The sequence below is a fragment of the Toxotes jaculatrix genome, chromosome 2 (assembly GCF_017976425.1).
Source record: "Toxotes jaculatrix isolate fToxJac2 chromosome 2, fToxJac2.pri, whole genome shotgun sequence".
In the NCBI taxonomy this organism is placed as follows: Eukaryota; Metazoa; Chordata; class Actinopteri; family Toxotidae; genus Toxotes; species Toxotes jaculatrix.
In genome coordinates this window covers 14,802,813-14,821,151 of record NC_054395.1, presented here as the reverse complement: position 1 = coordinate 14,821,151, position 18,339 = coordinate 14,802,813, and the positions used below count along the sequence as shown (strand labels likewise).

At 40.5% G+C, this 18,339-nt stretch overlaps 2 protein-coding genes across 4 annotated transcripts in view; one reads left to right on the top strand and one right to left on the bottom strand.

Moving 5' to 3' along the window:
- The window catches only part of pex14 (peroxisomal biogenesis factor 14), a 45,075-nt gene extending 38,393 nt beyond the window's left edge, over nt 1-6,682 (bottom strand). For 2 of the 3 annotated variants that reach the window (XM_041060168.1, XM_041060178.1), the window contains exons 1-2: nt 6,611-6,653; nt 5,438-5,488 (exon numbers count right to left, since the gene is read on the bottom strand). In XM_041060168.1, coding sequence (XP_040916102.1) covers nt 5,438-5,488; nt 6,611-6,646 — 87 coding nt within the window. In that variant the 5' untranslated portion in view covers nt 6,647-6,653. Of the gene's footprint in view, nt 1-5,437; nt 5,489-6,610 lie in introns of all 3 variants that reach the window. The other variant, XM_041060158.1, reaches the window with a different exon arrangement.
- A 906-nt stretch (nt 6,683-7,588) lies between these two features.
- On the top strand, nt 7,589-13,783 carry dffa (DNA fragmentation factor, alpha polypeptide). Its single transcript, XM_041066603.1, has 6 exons — nt 7,589-7,797; nt 9,028-9,186; nt 9,301-9,455; nt 9,652-9,856; nt 12,023-12,150; nt 12,722-13,783. Exons 1-6 carry the CDS (start codon nt 7,704-7,706, stop codon nt 12,944-12,946), a joined length of 966 nt encoding a protein of 321 aa, XP_040922537.1. The 5' UTR covers nt 7,589-7,703; the 3' UTR covers nt 12,947-13,783.
- Nucleotides 13,784-18,339: the final 4,556 nt, after the last annotated feature.

Below are 18,339 nucleotides of genomic sequence, written 5' to 3'. Positions count from 1 at the left end.
CAAATCAAGAGCCACGGGTCACGACATGAAACTCTCCACATAAAATATGTGTATTATTGACATACGGTGACAACAGCTTCTTCTTCATTTACCATGAACTTTACAGCGCATTAAAGGATTTTCAACACCCTCATCAAAAACCAAGATAAAAATGCTATTGTCTGGGTTGGCAATGCAGATCTAGTCCAGCTCAGCACATGAGGCATAAACCACAAAATAAATAAAATTTATAAAATGGGTTGGACTCATCTGTGCTCATCATTTTCAAAGAGGTGGGTGGAACCATCAGGAAAAAAAAAGTCGCCAACATCAAAAAGAAGTCAACTGATAATTCTGGCATACTATGAGGGGAATAAGCGCAATGATTTCATCCGCGAACAGAAATGAAGATGAGAGATTTATGGCTCATAAAAAGTTCAAACGACAGAAAAACCAAAAATCCTTGTCTGTGTCATTCCTCACTCATGACCTCCAAACTTTAGCACATGTTGAAGACAAAGTAAAGAAATGCTCTTTTGTGGCCAAATATGAAAAAAACAAGTACAGTTACTGACATAGAAAACAGTTAGCTTTTACAGGAAAAGCCTGTGTGATTCACCCCCTGCGTTCAACTCTAATGAGTCAAAAAGTGTGACCTGCACTTAAACAAGAAGCCACAGCCAGAAGCTGTAAACTCATTTTCCCCATCCAAGCCAGCAACGTCTGCAGGACCTGGAAGATGTGCTACGAGCATGCACGATAAATCTGACGTGAAATCATAATCATAAAAGCAATTAGCTGACCCTGCGCCACTCGTCCTTGGACATGACAGTGAGAATTCATACAGAGTCCTCTAAGGAGGCTGGCTGCCGTGTTGGGCGAGGAGGGGAAAAAGTGCAACACAGCAACAATAAAATGGAGGGCTCTTCCTGTATCATTAACCACCGAAACAAACAGCGCATGATGCACAATGAATGTTGCACTGAGAAACAGAGAAGCGAGCTTTTATGTTTTTCAAAGAAAAAAAAAAAAACTTCACCACGACCACTGAAACAAACTGTGGTGTGCAAAGGTTTCACATGTGAAACTATGGGCATATGAAACAAAATAAAAGTGATACTATGTCATCTCCATTTTCTATTTTTCACACTGTATCGGTTCCCACTGTGAGATACAGTTTTCAGATAACATTCAAAATGAGCTTACTTATTTGAAAATACCCCTAAAAATATGAAGGTAGATCATTTCCACACACAACTTTGCTCTGTGCTTCTTCAGAGAATGTAGCATGTTTACAGTCAACATGACAGGACACAGAATCTAGTGACGGTGAGATGGCACGTTATCAGATTTATTTGACTTTTCACTTTCAAGGAGTGTGACAGAATCTCAGAAATCTCTCTTCACACGCACCCTTGCACGCACCTGCATGCGTGCAAGGGTGCACACACACACACACACACACACAGTCACACACAGCCACACACAGTTACTCGCCATCACTTCCCACCCAGTAATTACAGCAAGGCCGAACTAGTGGCTGCCACCTAGTGACCGTCTTCTCCAATAATCATGAAATATCTCTATGGCTCGCGCCCCCACTCGGACCATAACTCTCCTTTACTGCAGACAGCTCCAATAAAGGATTACAATTACAATTAAAGTAATGAGCAAAGAGGAAAAAAGGAAAATCTCAGAGAAGGTTCCCTTGACTAACTAAATGGTAGCCTAGTTTCTTGACAGAATGGAGTTACCATACCAGACTCATTACTGCCTCCCATTTCTTACTCTGCCCCAATAATTAATTTGGAGCGTGTTGAAACCTGGAGTCCTCAAAAATTAAAGTAATGGTTTTAAAAGTGATGAATGTGAAATGAATTGAAACATGAATTATCAAATATGAGATTAACCACTTGTTATTTTTGCTTTATGGCAGTGAAAACCTAAAACAAAAAAAAAAAAAAGATTCAAATCACTTAAAATGTATTGCACTTCAGTTTTTTTGTGCAAGTCGTATAATCGGTTAAAGAAAAACACACACAAGCGCGTGCGACAGATCAGTTTTAAAGGACATATCTTTCCACAAACACATGTTCCATGGGGAAAGTCACTAAAGACAAAAAAATAACTGAGTCAAGACCCGAGAGTAACCTCTGACTTCCTGGTATCACCACTGTGTTACATTTGTGTTACACCCACTATGTGATGAAGAAAAAAAAAATTCTTTTCAGAGCTCACATATGAGCAACATCTGTCTGCCTGCAACTCACAGGGCTCGGCAGAAGAGCCATCAGGGAAGGAGAGGTGAAATGAGGAGAAAAAGAGCCGGAGAAAGACAAAAGGGAACAGTAGCAGCGGTAGTGCCTTCATGTCTCTGGCTGGACCGATAACTGCTGGCATGTCCTCTGCCAACCAGCCAGGTCTCCCACAACTCCTGCACTTAACATACTGTTCCTTTTTTCCCCACTCTCCCCCTCTGTAGTATGATGGCTATTGCAGAGGGGCTACGGAAATTCGGAGACTGTGGAGCCAAAACAGATCACTTCAAAGCGGCTTATTTAACGCTTGCTAAATTTTTCATCACAGTCGCTTAATATCCTGGGGAAGGGGAGCTTTTGAAGTTGCTGTGAGACCGGGGATGTTCTTCTTACAATTCTTTTTCCCCTCCCATTACCACCCTCCCTCTGCTGTATTAAACCCCCCCCCCCCCCCCCCCCCCCCCCCCCAAACCTAAACACATACACACACTTAGTTTGCACGACGTATGCACACATGCACTCACGGAGGTGTGCAAATGGTACAGATGCACCTCCTGCACACGTAACCCACATGCTTGCATCCCCACACACAATTCAGGGGCCTGTGATTTTTCAGTGTACAGAGAGTAAAGCAAAGGTAAATCAGCTGCATATCCACATGACGCTTTATAAACACACATCACAACTAAAAGTTCCTCACTGCAGTTAGCCTTTTTATGTCCTGGAAGTTCACAAACAAAATCTGGGACAAACTGGACACTCAGTGATAATTAAGTCTGCTATCAGGAAACATTTCATTTGATTTTGTTTTCAGTAACTATGTAGTTCCTGGAGCTTGACAAAAATCAGATGTTATACACATTGTGACTTGATAAATTATGAAGGCCCTTTTTCAATGTTATTTGACATTTTATAGATAAAGTTATTCATTGATTCATGAAGAAAACAAGCGGCATATTAATGAAAATATGTGACTATTCTTTCATAGCATTATTTTGCATCTAAACTACAGTTTCGGAAAAAAAAATCATTAGTAAAGTGAATATAATGGCTAAGCAGGTGTTTTTCATTTTTCATTTCACTCAGAACAAGCAAAGAAGTTCAGAAAATGGAATTACTCGAAACTATAATGACGTATATCTACCGTATCTGCCTTGTAATTTGTTATTTGAAAGCAATATGGAAGGAGTGATTGGAGGAGACAAAGGGTGAGCATAGGGTAACACTGCAGGGAGAGATCACATAGACTAGGGAGACACTGGCAAGAGACTGGTAGGGGTAATGGCCATGGCAGTGATAAGTTGAAGGTGGAAGGGGGAGGGTGGGTTATAGGCAGAGAAGAAGCAGGCCGGGGTGAGGGTGAGCAAAGAACAGCGCCGGAGGCAACCGCAGCGGCTGGCAGTGACTGGTATACCAGTCAACCATGGAACACACACAGTCTCTCCCACACTTTTTTTTTTCCTCTCTACAGTTACTGCAGGTCCAGACCTGCACCTCTGGCCTGGATGGTGGCAGAGGCTGTGGCACTGGCCCCTGAGCTAGGCCCTCTTGCCACAATTGAAAGAGCCCACGCCGTACAGTGTGCCAGGGCCTGCTGATCTGGGCGAGGTGAGTCAGAACCTGTTAACATGACTGGTGTCCCCAGCCTGACACAATGGCTTGTCTGACATGCACATGTGCACATAAATGTTATACAAACGTGTGTGTGCTCTCTCTCTCTCTAACCCTCTCTCTGCCCTCCCAACCCTGCCAGCACTCCCTTTCCTCTCATCCAGATAAAATCCTTTCAGACACAAATTTCAATTATTCACCTCATCCAAATAATGCCATGTGACAAGAATTATCCCTACTGTAATAATCCACTTAACTGGGAAAGAGCAGCTCATCAAAAAGAGAAAGGAGAAAAGGGGTTGGAAGTGAGGGTGGTGGTGGGGGGACTTGTCAACCAGTCTCGAATCAGGACCCTCATAACAAGAATTTCTTCCCTTTTTGAGGAGGCAGTCTTGAAGCGCACTGGGATGATGAAATTGGAGTAAATTGAAAGAAAGCCTGGGAGAATGCTCCCACAATCAATAACCCCAGGATTAAATTAGCCTTGGCATGAAGGGATGATGGGGGGGAGGATGAAGAGTGAATGGTGGTGAATGACATTGAGACATGTATGCTGAACAATACAGCACTCCTCTAACCTGGATGCTGTGTCCATACAAGGACAGTGAATGTACCTGTGATATATTCCACCCCACTTAGCAATAAGACACTATTGGTTATAATCTTTGTCATCACTTGGGCCAAGCACTTCTTATAAATACTTTTCTTTAGACATTATTGAAAAACAGCTTATGTTTATTCTTATCAAATGTCATTGCTCTCGCTGGTATTTACAACTAGAATTTGAAACTTTTTGAGGCCATTTTTTATTAAATACTCCTCTCTGAGGATGAGACATTATTCAAGCAAACTTCCAGGATCCAATTGTATTGTGGATGAAAAGCAATGGACTAAACTAAGGACAACAAAGGTATGTGGTGAAAGTTTTATGCAAAACATGATTAAAGCAATCGTGGAACCATTGTCACTGCTAGAACAGAACTTTCTACATGCTTTTTCCTCTCCAAAGACAAGGAACATAAAGTACACTCTCATTATGGGCTTGGGGACATCAGTGTGGTGCTAAATGACTGGCTGCTAATTGGAAGCCTTTAACACTTGATCTCACTAGGGAATGTGTAATATCAGCTGATTAGCAAGGAAAAGTGGTTTGTTGATGAAAAGATGATAACAAATGTCTTTAAGCCAGCAGATCATAAAAAAACAGGCATAGTGCTCCTCAACTATGTGACATCAACTGCCAAGAGTATGCAGACTTCCATTCTTTCCAAATATTACTCTAGCTGATTTCACTGGTTAACATGCAATCATTGCAGAAGAACTGATCAGTAAAATCAGGTACTTCACTGTGCAAAAAGTTACATATTTTGGGGCATAGATTGTACATGGTTGAATCATGGATGCAGCATATTCATCAAAATTACCATGAAACAAAGGAACACTTTTTATTTTTCGACATGAGATAACATTAAATTTGACTATCATTCCATCTCGCCTGGCATCTCTGCATAATATGCATTTACATCAAATAGGGATACTCTATATTGCTTTATCAATCAAGTAATTTGTATTAGACACTACATCCTTACCAGTGCCTCTCTGGCGGGAGCTGCCACACTATCTCCAGGTGGAAGGTCAGGCTAAGAGGATAAACAAACACTTGTGTTAGAGTGCCATCTACTGGAGAAGAGGGGGTATGTTTGTTTAACACAGTAGTGTTTAAGATAGTAGTCTATCTCACAAATGAATGCTGCTGAAATTAACTTAAGACTAACTACAATGATACAAACATGAACATCTTTGACATCATATACTTGGAAACTTCAAACTCCTACCAACTTGACAGTCTAGCAGTGAAGACAGTAACATCTGTCACTTGACTGTCATTAACAATGGCTTGGTAATTAGCTGAATGCACCTAAAATCTAGTTATATAAATGGGAATGAAGAATGCACTAAAATCAGCTATTCGTATTACATTTGTCTAGATTGCATCTGCCTCATATAATGCTAAATACTAAAATTAATAAAGAGATATAAACTGGATGCATGTGCATAACAGGCTGTAGATATTTTTGGCTAGACATGTGTTGCTCGTACCCTGGCTGAATAATTGGCTTTAGTCAATTCTACCTTTCAAAGCTTCAGTTCTGAACTTTGGACTGCAAACGGTTTATATATGCTTGCTGAAGTTATACACTGTAAATGTAGCAGCAAAGTGCAAAGCTTCCCCTGGCGAGATGTAATACTCGAAACTTTCTTTAACATTTGTTTTCTCGGAATAAATGATGTTTGTCAGCAATGTAAACCAACACAGTGTTAGCAAAGAGTCGAGTACAAACCACCAGGCTTGTCTGGCTAACAGTGACCTTTCCATATCATATCATGAACTGCACACAATAAGGCAGAGTTAACGCTACATGGTCAGGTGGAAATACGTACATTTGGTCGGGGTAAATAGCTTGCCGACTAGGTAAACTAGCCACATGGGTTTTGGCAACATATGGTAAAGCACAAGAACGCCAACATGGCCCTTCGTGCCCACTAAACACAAACATGTCTGAGAGGCAACTTTTGGAACGCTGCAGGAGCTAGCTAGCATGCTAACTAGCAAGCATGCTAGCCTAGGCTAACTAAGCAGTTACAAAAGTAACAAACGAAAATGATGGCATTTGAGGGTCGCGAAATACAAATACACTGTAAGACTTCACTGTCGTATCTGAACACCAAGAGGCAAATGTTTGAGCTGCATAAATGCAGACCTGTGTTGGCAGATCAGCTTGCTCTGTGGATGCCATCTTCCTATTCCTCGTTTATTTGAGAAGTTGTTCGAGTGAACCACGCTCGATTGCTTTTCCTGGAAGATAACAACCCTCTCATACAGTCTATGGACCGTCTATATCCGCTACAAAATTTCAGTGGAGTTAACGAGTCACTATTTACCCATTGACTACACTGGACGCAGGACACTTCACATGAAGGTTTAAGCAAATTTTACCTTGAGGTCCTTGCGCATACAACTGACATGCAAACACAACATAAACAGAACTGATAAAAGTCTTGATAATTAACAAAACAAAAAACCTTAAGCAATGAAATTATAATAACCTCATTTACAGAATTGGTAAAACTATATCTTGACACAGGGCTCACCCTACAAAAGGTGCCAAGGCTGATAATGAGGGATGCTTATTATTTCAGATATTAGGCTTTAGTGGTACATTTTCCGAAACAAATTTGTACTTAATTGAAACAACAGAACAAAAACTGTGGCACCAGTTTTGGAAACTGTCTAGCCCTAAGTACATTTAATCAGTTATTGTGCTTAAGCAGTAGAAACATACATAAAAAAGACAAATGATAAGTTTAATGATCAAATGATAAGCTTACAAAATACAGTGATACAATGAAATGTCTTATTTGGTTTGTGACCTCTGTTCCACCAAGACTTACCCTCTGAACAGCTCATATGCTCTCATTAATTATCTCACGACCCAAAACGATCACCCTTTGAATGAACCATAGATGAACCTGACCCCTAGGCTGGGGACCACTGGACTCATCTGTGTATAAAACTACGTGTACTTTGACCAGATACAACAGTATTAACAATTAGTATATTATAATTGCTAATTATTACAATTCATATGGAAACAGAAACTACATTTTCTCATCTTAGCGTTCTAATTAATAAAACTACATATCCCAGAGTCCGTAGCGCCACCTCGGCGGTTCCGCGTTCGGACCTGACAGAGCCGAAATAGTTGTCGGGAGCTGCTGTCGGTTTCTGTTAGTATTTGTCGGTGTCAAGATAAAAAGAAAGAAGAAAATAAGTTTCTCCTCATAAAGCCTAGAATGACAGAGAGGAAACCGTGTAGGGTGTGCAATTTCACACGACAAAAATCATATGGGTTGGTAGTTCCCTCCCTCGATGAGCTGAAGATAAAAGGTGAGTTGACAGAATGGTTTGTAAACGTGTCTGAGCCTGTATGAATGTAAGGCTTCTATTTTAATAAAGCTATGTATGGTGAAAGATAAAGGCCAGAGAAATCTGACGCTGAAAGGTAATCCTATCTGATGGTGTCGTATATTTTGGTTACTGTATTCAGCAGTGGTCTTAGTTTGCATTGGTGTGTCTTACTAAAACAGCTGTAGGCTATAATGTGAAACTGAAAAACACGTTATGATGCAGATACGGTCTTTTTTCTTAAGCACCGTTACCAGCCACTAAAATAACCGCCATTGTGATTTTGCTGCACACTTCCATCGCAAACGAGCTCTGTAGACACACTCGCATCGTGTCCAAACTTGCAGGAGATAAACATGAAAAGTCAGACAAGACCTGCCTCCCGTCCTGCTCATTCCTAGAGCGGTAGTCAGCAGGCGTTGTCCAGTTCATTGAACTCTTCATGGTGTAAATACAGCTGGTCGTTTAGATTATATTAGTGGTGGTCTTCTAGGACTATGACTAGATTGGGTCATCGTTTTCTCAAACGGTCTACATCCTGGAAATGTAATAATACGACAATACGGTTGTGGTAACTGGTAATGACACCACGTCTGTAGTGAAATTCCCTTTTGTGTGTGTGTGTGTGTGTTTACCTCATTATAAAGTTGTCAAATGTGTTGTTACAGGGGTTGGGCATTAATGAATAAGACACCTTCCCATTTAAGCAAGTTCAGACAGTATATAAATAACATAAATATGGTTAAATACAAAGGCTGCTCAGTTTTGCCCTGCGGAATCTGGTGGTGATTAAAACAACCAAAGTGTTTGTTCAGTTGGAGCCATCATTTCACCAGAGGCTTCATTTGTAATCTATGAGAGGCAAACCCATCAGACACATGAACTGAGATATGCATTTGTCATTGACATAAAATATATGTCATTTTCAAAGTAAAGCATAAGGTCAGGGTGGCAGAGGGCCTAGCAGTACAACCACTCAATCAGAAATGTACTGAATGACAAATAGGAATAGATGTGATTGACATACAGAAGTCATTGGTATTTGTTTGAATCAAGGCGTGTGAGTTATTATGGCCTAATAACTGTGGTTGCCATGATTATTTTGCTATGAAAAATGGCCAAAGACTTAAGTGTCTCAAAGTTCTCTGTGGCTCTCATCATAAAAGGATATTCACATAAGATGTGTAAATTCTGTCATTTTTCTTCCTACAGGGTGTGAGTTCCTTGGGTTCAGCCCCAGCAACCAGGTCACAGTGGTCCTAGAGGATGATGGGACGATAGTAGAGGATCAGGCCTACTTTTTGTGTTTACCCTCAAACACAAAGTTCATGCTGTTGCATGAAAAAGAGTCATGGTCTCCAGTTCGCAGAGGTAAGCAGATCTACTTCTATCTGAGATTTGGCTACAGTCTGCAGCGACTGTTCTAATTGTGAAGAGTGAAATGTCCGGCCTTGTGTTTTGATATTCACTTATTTTTCATTGTAGTTGACGGTGGCACGGCCTGGATGGCGAGGGACTCTGTGATGCTGGAGGCTGATACTGTGGACGCCTCCAGTGCTGTCGCACCTTGGTGGGACCTGGCTCAGCAGCTGAAGCAGGATCTGACCAGCATCATCCTCATGTCTGAAACAGACTTACAGGTATTTGTCTTGTTAAAGTAAAAGGTGATAATGTATGATATGTTTCATATTGTCAACAAACTGAAAGACAAAAACAACAACTATTAATTCTTTCCTTCTTTTGTTCCATTGTTTGTTGTTGCTGTGACTTTAAAGCACCACACAGACACAGTGTTCTCAGAGTTTTAAGTATAATTTGTGTCACTTGCTGTTCCAGACCTTAGTAGATGCCCCATGCCCTGAGCTAGCCTCTGCTCTGGGCTTCCAAGAGAAGAGGGCTGAAGACCTCCAGGAGACACTGCAGAGGGTTCTGGACCGAAGAGAGGAAGAAAGGCAGTCCAAGGAGTTGCTCCAGCTCTACCTCAAAGCTGTGGAGAAAGAAGACACACGACAGGATGAGCCAAGTCAGCCCAGCCAGAGAGGTATTGGCTGAGTCATTATGTGGTGGTTTTCATTTTTACAATTTGGAAATGGTTACCCTAAATTGTTTTCTGGGACATTTCATTCTTGCCTTAGGCTCTAAAGAGGTTTCTTAGTTTACACTGTGGTTTTCCAAGACAATATAAACTATGTGTTAAGTTGCTACTCCTTGGTTAGAAAGTTATTTTAGTTTTTTGTATTTCAGTCAGATCAAAAAAACTAAAGCAAGTCAGTAGAGTATCTCACAGCAATGTTCTGTCAGAGTTTTTAAGGAAAAGGTACAGTAATTTTTTGAGATGTGGACACTTAAGTGAATGTGCAAATCTATTACGGTATATTGTCAGGAGACTGTAGACAGTTACACAGAAAGTCTCATGCAGGATAACATAAAATGCTGTGTAATATCTGGCACTGGTGTCTGGGCTTTGCTCTCATGATCTGTTTTTGTGATTATCTCTTTTCTTTCATTTATTCTTAATCTCGATGGTATTGCTTAGTTTCTTATTGTTACATTAGTTTAGATTAATAATATAAAATGTATTTTTACATAAAATGTTGGCTGTAAAAGCAGTATTAGTCTTAAGTTTAAAATGCCAGAGGTGCTCACATATCTTCCTCTATCCTAGAAGAAAAAAAAGTCTAATGAATAGCAGCAATCAATAAGCATGAGTACAACATCTAACAACATAATCAATATAATCCTACAGTGGTGTTGCCCTGCAGGAAGGTAATGACCCATATCTGCTTGTTCTTTTGACAAGCATCTGGGACAGAACCTTCATCAGCATGCAGGACTGGCTCAATGAGAAATTCTAAGGAATATATAAAGATCGAAAATAATTCTTGATAAACACATGTATTTTTGTCTGATAACTAAAAACACAATTTTATTCAATACATCAATATTTAAATACATCCATGGTCATATGCACCCTTATGTATTTGTATGTGCAAAGAGTGGCAAACAGTTACAACAACAAAATGTATTAAACAGGAAGATTTCTCCTTGAAACAACAGGTAGTGAAATCAGCTGTAGATATTTTTAACATATTTTTCCTTCATACATTTGAGTGCCAACACTGATAAATAAGCAAATCAGTCTGTTCTCTGTGCTGTCTTACTCGGTTTAGATGGCTCATGAGGAAAGAGATGTACTTGTATGTTTTGGCCACTAGATGGAACCGTTGTCACTGCTGAATAATCTCACCTCTTGAGTGATTTACTATAATTACAGAGCATTCAGAAAGTGTTCAGACCCCTAAAGGTTTTTTCACATTTTGCTATGTTGGAATTGTATGCTAAAATAATTTAAATGATTTTTTTCCCCCTTCATCAATCTACACTCCATGATGACAAAGAGAAAACAATTTTTTAATTTTGTGCAAATTAAAAAGGAAAAACTGAAATGTCAAAGACATAAGCATTCAGATTTTCTGCCATTCTCCCTTGCAGATCCTCTCGGTCTCTGTCAGGTCACATAGGGGCCATCAGGTTTCTCCAGAGATGTTCAGCTGAGTCTAAGTCAGGACTCTGGCTGGGCCACTCAAGGACATTCACAGAGTGTTCCTGAGCTTCTCCTGTGTTGTCTTGGCTGTGTGCTTAGGGTCTGAGGTCCTGAGCACTCTGGACCAGGTTGTCATTCTCTGTACTTTGTTCCGTTCAGCTTACCCTCAACCCTGACCAGTCTCCCTGTCCTTGCTGCTGAAAAGCACCCCCACAGCCCGATGCTGCCACCACGCTTCACCGCTGGGATGAGCTGTGCCTGGTTTCCTCCAGACAGGAAGCTTAGAATTGAGGCCAAACAGTTCAGTCTTGGTTTCATCAGACCAGAGAATCTTGTTTCACTCTTTTTGGTGCCTTTGGTGCCTATGCCATGAAGTCAGATCAGTAGAGTACTGCCACTTCTTCCACCTCAAGTCGAGGTGCAGAAACATCTCAAAGATGATCTTGAGAAATATGCATGCCGAAGTTCCAGGTGTCTTAACAAAGGGTCTGAATACTTCAATTTTTCCTTTTTAATAAATTTGCAAAGAATTCTATAATTCAGTTTTTGCTTTGTCATCATGGGGTATTGAGTGTAGACTGATGTGGGAAAAAAAGATACTAACGTAAAGCTGCAACATATATAACAAATGACCCTGAGACAAAACTTGTTTCATTATGTCAGGGCCTGGAGATGTGGATTTGCCGGATGGCATGGAAGTGGACTCTGCATCTGGATTCATGTCCAGGACACTAATGGTCTTGAAAGGCAAAACAAGCCCAGAGACCAGGCTCTCCACTGAAGATCTACAGGTAGTCCACACATCCAGTCTGCCGCAAAACTTCTGTCGATAAAAATAACTCAAATTTGACTTTTTCTTAATCATCCACATTTGAATTATACATAGCTGCTTTGTCAGAAAACCTTAGAAATTCAGATCCAGTCTTTCTTAGAATTTCCTAAAAAGGCTATATAGTAGATTTAGACAGACCTGAAAAAGAAGGTGCATGAACATGTCCCAAAAAGGTAGGGCCGCTTCATCATATTCCTACATCATTCCTTCTGGCACAAGGCTTATGCTGTAACATACTCTATCGAGTCTAATTAGCAGCTGTAAAAAATGATTATGCAGTTACGTAAAGCTGCAAGTCCTGACACAACACATCCGTACTTTATTAGTGACACAGCTCTGTTATATAATACAGTTGGCATTTACTTTAACAAAAATGCCAGTGTAAGAATTTGTCCACCCTCATTTCCGTACACTCAGCATGCAGAGTCACCTAGTAGCACTAGTAGCTGTCTGATTGGATTGCATTATAAAATCTCACATGTTCATATTTCCAGTTTTTTAAATGAAGATTCTTGCATGTGTGTTTTTAGATGGTAGTGACCAGAGGGGTTGAGGCCATGGAGCAGGTGTTGGGCTGGGACAGAACACGGACGTCAGCGCTGCTGCAGGCCTGCGAAGCAGAGCTGACCAGGCGTCTTCAGCAGATTCAGGCCGTGCAGTCCATCAGGAGCAACACACAGCTGGACAGCAGCCAGCAGTGCAGTGTGAACAGCACAGAGGAGGGCGAAGAAACACCCGCCCAAGGCAGCAACTAGGCCGAGGCTTCACCTGAGCAGAGACTGATAAGAATTCACACTTCCTGCCTCAGGGTCAGTAGAATAGGATTTGCCCTGTGTTGATGATAATATCCATAATGTTGGAATCCATGAATGCTAATGATGTTGATGTTTGCATCATTTTGTAAAACTTGCAAACCGCTAGAATGCTTTTGCCTCAAGATGAAGCGGAGTGATTTGCTCGTCATGTTTATCAAAAGCCATATTAGCATTAACCACTGGCACCTTCCAACTTTCTTTTGGCTCCTGATTTTTACTGAGTGCCTTGCCCAGAAAATAAACATACAGAAATATAAACATATCCACATGAAAACTTCAAGCATTAGTAATTAGCCATTCTGGGGAGTGTGCTTTGTTGATTGCCGTGATTTGTTTTCTTGCCATGAGTTAGATGAGAAGATCAACACCACTCACATGTCTGTCTGTTCAATATAAAGCTGAAGGCAGAAGGCAGACAGCTTATCTTAGATTTTTTTTGTCTGCTCCTCTTTAAACACCGCCAATTATTTTTTTTTTTTAGAATCTGAGGCTTTAAATTAGCTAATCTCCAGCCTACCATGAGTAACAAAATAGATTATTTTTTGTGTGGTGAAAATAATTTATATGCACTATCACTGAAACAACACTTACATATTGAATACAGTGGATCTTTTGGGATGTTTAGAGTAGCAACCAGGCCCATCCTGCGCCTCATAACTTGCTCCCGCTTGTTATCTTGTGCAGTGACTCCTGAAAAAAAAAGAGACAAATGTTGTGTTCCCACTGCAGTTCCATAGCTGTTTCCAATCAGTTTAAAAGTCTATTGGCAGACTTAGACTTAATAATGGCAGGCAATTTGTAACTTGAAATAAAAAACGAGTCTTCATGTATGTCCTGCTTGGTGTGAAAGGTCATCATTAACTGATCTTGTAACAATTTATGGATGAATGCACAGTAGAAATAGCACAATGTGTACAACTCTCCACCCAAGTTACCAAAGTAACTTGTGTAGTACTACATTAGAATGACATGGGGTGCAGACTGAAACCGTAGACAGGATCATACTGAGAGTAACACTTTTTCTGAGATATATGCAAATGCTGACATCAACCAAATATATTTGTGGAAAAGCTTAGCCTGCATGTGTAAATACATCTATTTGAATGGACACACAGACTAATTTATCAGTCCAACTATAAAGACTTAGACAAGAGAAGACGTGTATCACGTACATGTGAACCTCACTGAATACGTTATGGCTGACATTATAGGAAATTACGTTCAACCAATATTTCTGGATGAGTGCTCTTAAAGACTATCAATTATGTACTATTGTGGGAGTTATCTATCAGTCTAGTGGCTCCATGATATGCGACGGTGTGTTCAATGTGTGCAGGTCCATGTGACTCATAGGTCATGTAGAAGATCCTTTGTCATGCCTGTCATCTCATCATCTGTCTGTTGAACAATGAACACAAATTATAGTGGATTTGAATTTGTGAAAGGATCATCTTTAGTGTTGCATTGAGATGGAGATGTCACTCCTGGCTTGTACTTTAGAATTGGATAAGAGAAAGCTGGAGGATTCAAGATCTTCTATAAACGCAGAATTGTGTCTACATACGGCAAAAACACTGAGCCTCAGCATGTCATGCGGCTGCGTCAACAGTAACCTGTCCCTCTGCTGTTTTATACTAAACCCAGTAAGAACTCGGCACATTAACATTTTGTATTTAATTTAAACATGTACGACAATTGTGACAAAAGAAAAGTCATATATGGCTGTACAGTACGTGATTTAAGGTACCTTTTATACACATGTTGACTGGTGGTGGGAGGGATATTTTTAAAAATAAACCAGCCCTCAAACTTTTGACAGTGTTGTTCTCCATTTTTTTCAAACTCAAACATTAAATATGCATCTAACTAGTGTCTAACCAAGCAACTAAACTAACTAAATAGTGTCTAACTCTATTTCAAGAGAGGTAGGAGACTGAGTACTTCTTTACCAAGTGTAAAGAAAAGCCTGTGTGTCTTATTTGCCATGAAACGATCTCCGTTTACAGAGAATATAATTTGCATTGTCATTTTCACAGACATCTCTCCTTCATTCTGAAAGTGGCTACAAGCTAAAGACCTTAAGCCAGGAATTGATGAACTTGCATCAAAGAAAAGATGTTATGTGTCTGGTAGCTGGAAATAGGCTATAGTCTGTGTGGCCAAATAGCATGCCAACATTGATCCATCACATTTAGGTCTGTGAAACAGGCTGTATGTAAGTTTTTCTTGACTGCAAAGTTTATTTGCAAATTTTAGATTTTTATGTGCAGCCAATTCCATGCCAAATGGCTAGGCTGTATGGGGACATATAAACTACATGATAAAAGATCTTTTTCCTTTTTTATTAAATGTCCCGCAGTCATTGAGTTGTCATGTTCAGGCCTGTTATACAGGCTACGTGAGACCTGTAGAAATATGAGCAAGAACAAAATTAAAGATTCATGATTTTGCTTTTACATCAGGGTGTATTTTGTTGTATTAAATGCATATCATAGATTGTATAAAACATGGACGTAGCACCCGTGACATCACCCATTGGTACGGGGAGTCGGTTTTGTGACCAAACCATGGGCAGTTGAGCTGCGCCATCTTGGATTTTAGTGGGAGTGTACTTTCCATATTTGGCGAAGAGGCGGTTACTTACTTAGCTCGGAGCAACCGAGCTAGCTAAGGCTAATCAGCTAGGCTAACAAGCTAAGCGGCAGCTACACGCAGCTACATCCATCACGCGACAGTCCCCGAGTCCGACCCGAATAGCTCGACCCCGTGTAACCGCGACACACAGCATACAACAGAGATCACAATGTTGCTGTCTTTTAAACATGACTGTTTCAGATAGAGAAGTTTTAGGTGGAGCTGCAGGGTTTGGTGGAGTTGTGGGGGGAAATTTATTTCTAGCCTATTATTTGACAATCATTATTATTTCATATTAATAAAATATATTAAAACGTTAAAAACATTATTATTGTTGTTGTCATGATTATTAATGATAACAATAAAATAATGATAATAATAATATATTAAAATGTTTAATATTTAATATTTACCGGCTTTCACCGCTGCCTCCATCCACTATCCACTTACAGCTACAGCAGCACACAAAAAAACAGCAGCCGCTTACTGACGGAGCTGCTCTGTCCATGCAATGTCGGACTTTTTAAACAGAAAAATGAGACGAAATAAAGTTGTAGCCTAGTATTCCCGCAATAAACGGACTGAGAGCACGGAACACACCGCAACAGCGTTCCTAACATTAGCTGCTCCGGTCCTCTATCTGTATCAGCAGCGACCATAAATCGGCAATTACCAGTAAGTCTTAAGCCAGCGGCAAAATATGCTAATACATGCTAATTAGTGCAAACATCCAGGTAAAATAGTGATAAATTTACTTACCAAAAAACTGCAACACAGACTCCTTCGACGGTCGGTTAGTACAGTCTACACGACAACAAGCCATACTGTCACAAAAAACTATCCGAACATTGTCAAACAAACACGGACACTGCAGCCCCTGTCAACCGCTGGAAGTAGCCGGAGGCCTCTGGATGTAGCCGCCTAGCCCAGCCGATGCTTTAACAAAGAGCTAACTGCCAGTGCCTGTCTATAAGGCTGTCATTCAACGTAACCACGCCCTAATTTACGTAAGAATTTTAATCCTAAATAACACTAAAACGGTGCTGGACCCCACAGTGTTCACCGAGGTGGAAACTATCAATAGAGACCAAAAACAAAAAATATACCAGGCTGTAAATATGGTTTTTTAGGCTGTAAAGTTGGCTATTTTAACATGGGGGTCAATGGAGAATTACTCACTTCTAGTGCCAGCCCCCAGCGGCAGCCGAGGAACTGCAGCTTTTTGAACGCGGAAGTGATCCTCACTGCTGAAACCTACAACTCCCCCCTTGATGCATACAACCAACCAGTAGCTGTCATATTCAGGCTGTAGGGAGCCTACTTGTGATATAACATAATCAAAGATATTTTCAAATATATTTTGTTTTTATTTTTTATTCAATTAAAAGAAAGCAAGAGTTTGACACCCCTGAGCTGCAGCATTTTGCACAATCTGAGTGCCAGAAACAATTCTGTATTTTTGACTCTCCTTTCTTAGCAGACTTACTCAAAAACTGAGCATCTCGTATTGACACACAACATTAGTTTTGGGCTCAAAGCTCGAAGCTCTTCTTTATAAAAACAAAATTAAATACCCCAAAATACTCAACAGTGAAGGGTCTTATGTGGTCAGAAACATTAACAGTAACAAAACAGTATGATTCCCGACTGTATGAAAATGCTGAACCATCCATTATGTGTCTTCCTTCACATTCAGTAAGTTCACGCAGGAGATGCAGGGTTGTCAACAAAATAGTGATGAGCGTATTAGCTATAAGCCTCTTGGCTGCATGCTGCTGCTAGATATTTTCCAACAGTTGGTTAATGGGTTTCATGGTGTGCGTAATTCCTGTGGAATTGGCTCCAACTAGGCTGAACAGTTAGAAGTGAGTGTTGTACGTGGGAGCAGTAGATTGTGCTCTCAAGTCTGTCTTGGTGGATTAGATTATGAGTTAACAGTGCTCGGGTAACAACTGCAGGTTTTGCTCTGTAAGCACCCAATTGCCCTGAGGGCTGTCTGGGCATTTCATGCTGGAAACAAACCTTATCCCATGTGGTCAGATGACTTTCAGGGAGCTCGTGTCCACCGAAGACCTTGTGATTCTGTTGAGTTGCAAATGCCAAGGTGATATATGGGTCAGTACGTACCTTACTTCGCCAAGTTGTGGTGGCCTTCAAACTAAAAAGTATATAGCAGCACAACAATCCAGTCAAAGTGAACATATTGATTAATTTAAAAAGAAAAAAGTCATAAGGTCACAGAAAAGTGGGGTTGGCCTAATTCCAAGGCATAAGAAAAAAAAAAATCAAACCTTGGAGAAACAGGAGCAGTAAAAATAAATCAACACAAGTGCAATTCTTTCTCACATCAGGCATGCTCTTTTGCTCCACTTGTGGGGCACAGATGGAGGAAATATTAGTGAGCGAATGCAAAAGTGTCAAACGAGAGGCAATTTCATGGGGCTGAAGAACCCTACAATGACTGTTTTGATACGGGAGTAGCGTTGGGATTGCTGAGAACAAGCTGCATAATGTATGAAGGTTAAATGACTTGCATTCACCGCTTCTTAGACGTGACTAACTGACTTCCAGAACACTTTAAATGGAATTAAAGTATCATTTCTGCCAGGGCATTAAAATGTGCCTCTGTCTTCAGCCAGAATAGACCAGAATAGTGGTTTGCGTCCAGCTACAGTATTTTGTGGAATACTTTTTTTTTT

Excerpts from the sequence above, each read along its gene's own strand:
- dffa (XM_041066603.1), top strand. The coding sequence starts at position 7,704 with ATGACAGAGAGGAAACCGTGTAGGGTGTGCAATTTCACACGACAAAAA. Across the intron at positions 7,798-9,027 it reads CGATGAGCTGAAGATAAAAG|GGTGTGAGTTCCTTGGGTTC; the intron begins GTGAGTTGACAG and ends TTCTTCCTACAG. Across the intron at positions 12,151-12,721 it reads TCTCCACTGAAGATCTACAG|ATGGTAGTGACCAGAGGGGT; the intron begins GTAGTCCACACA and ends GTGTGTTTTTAG.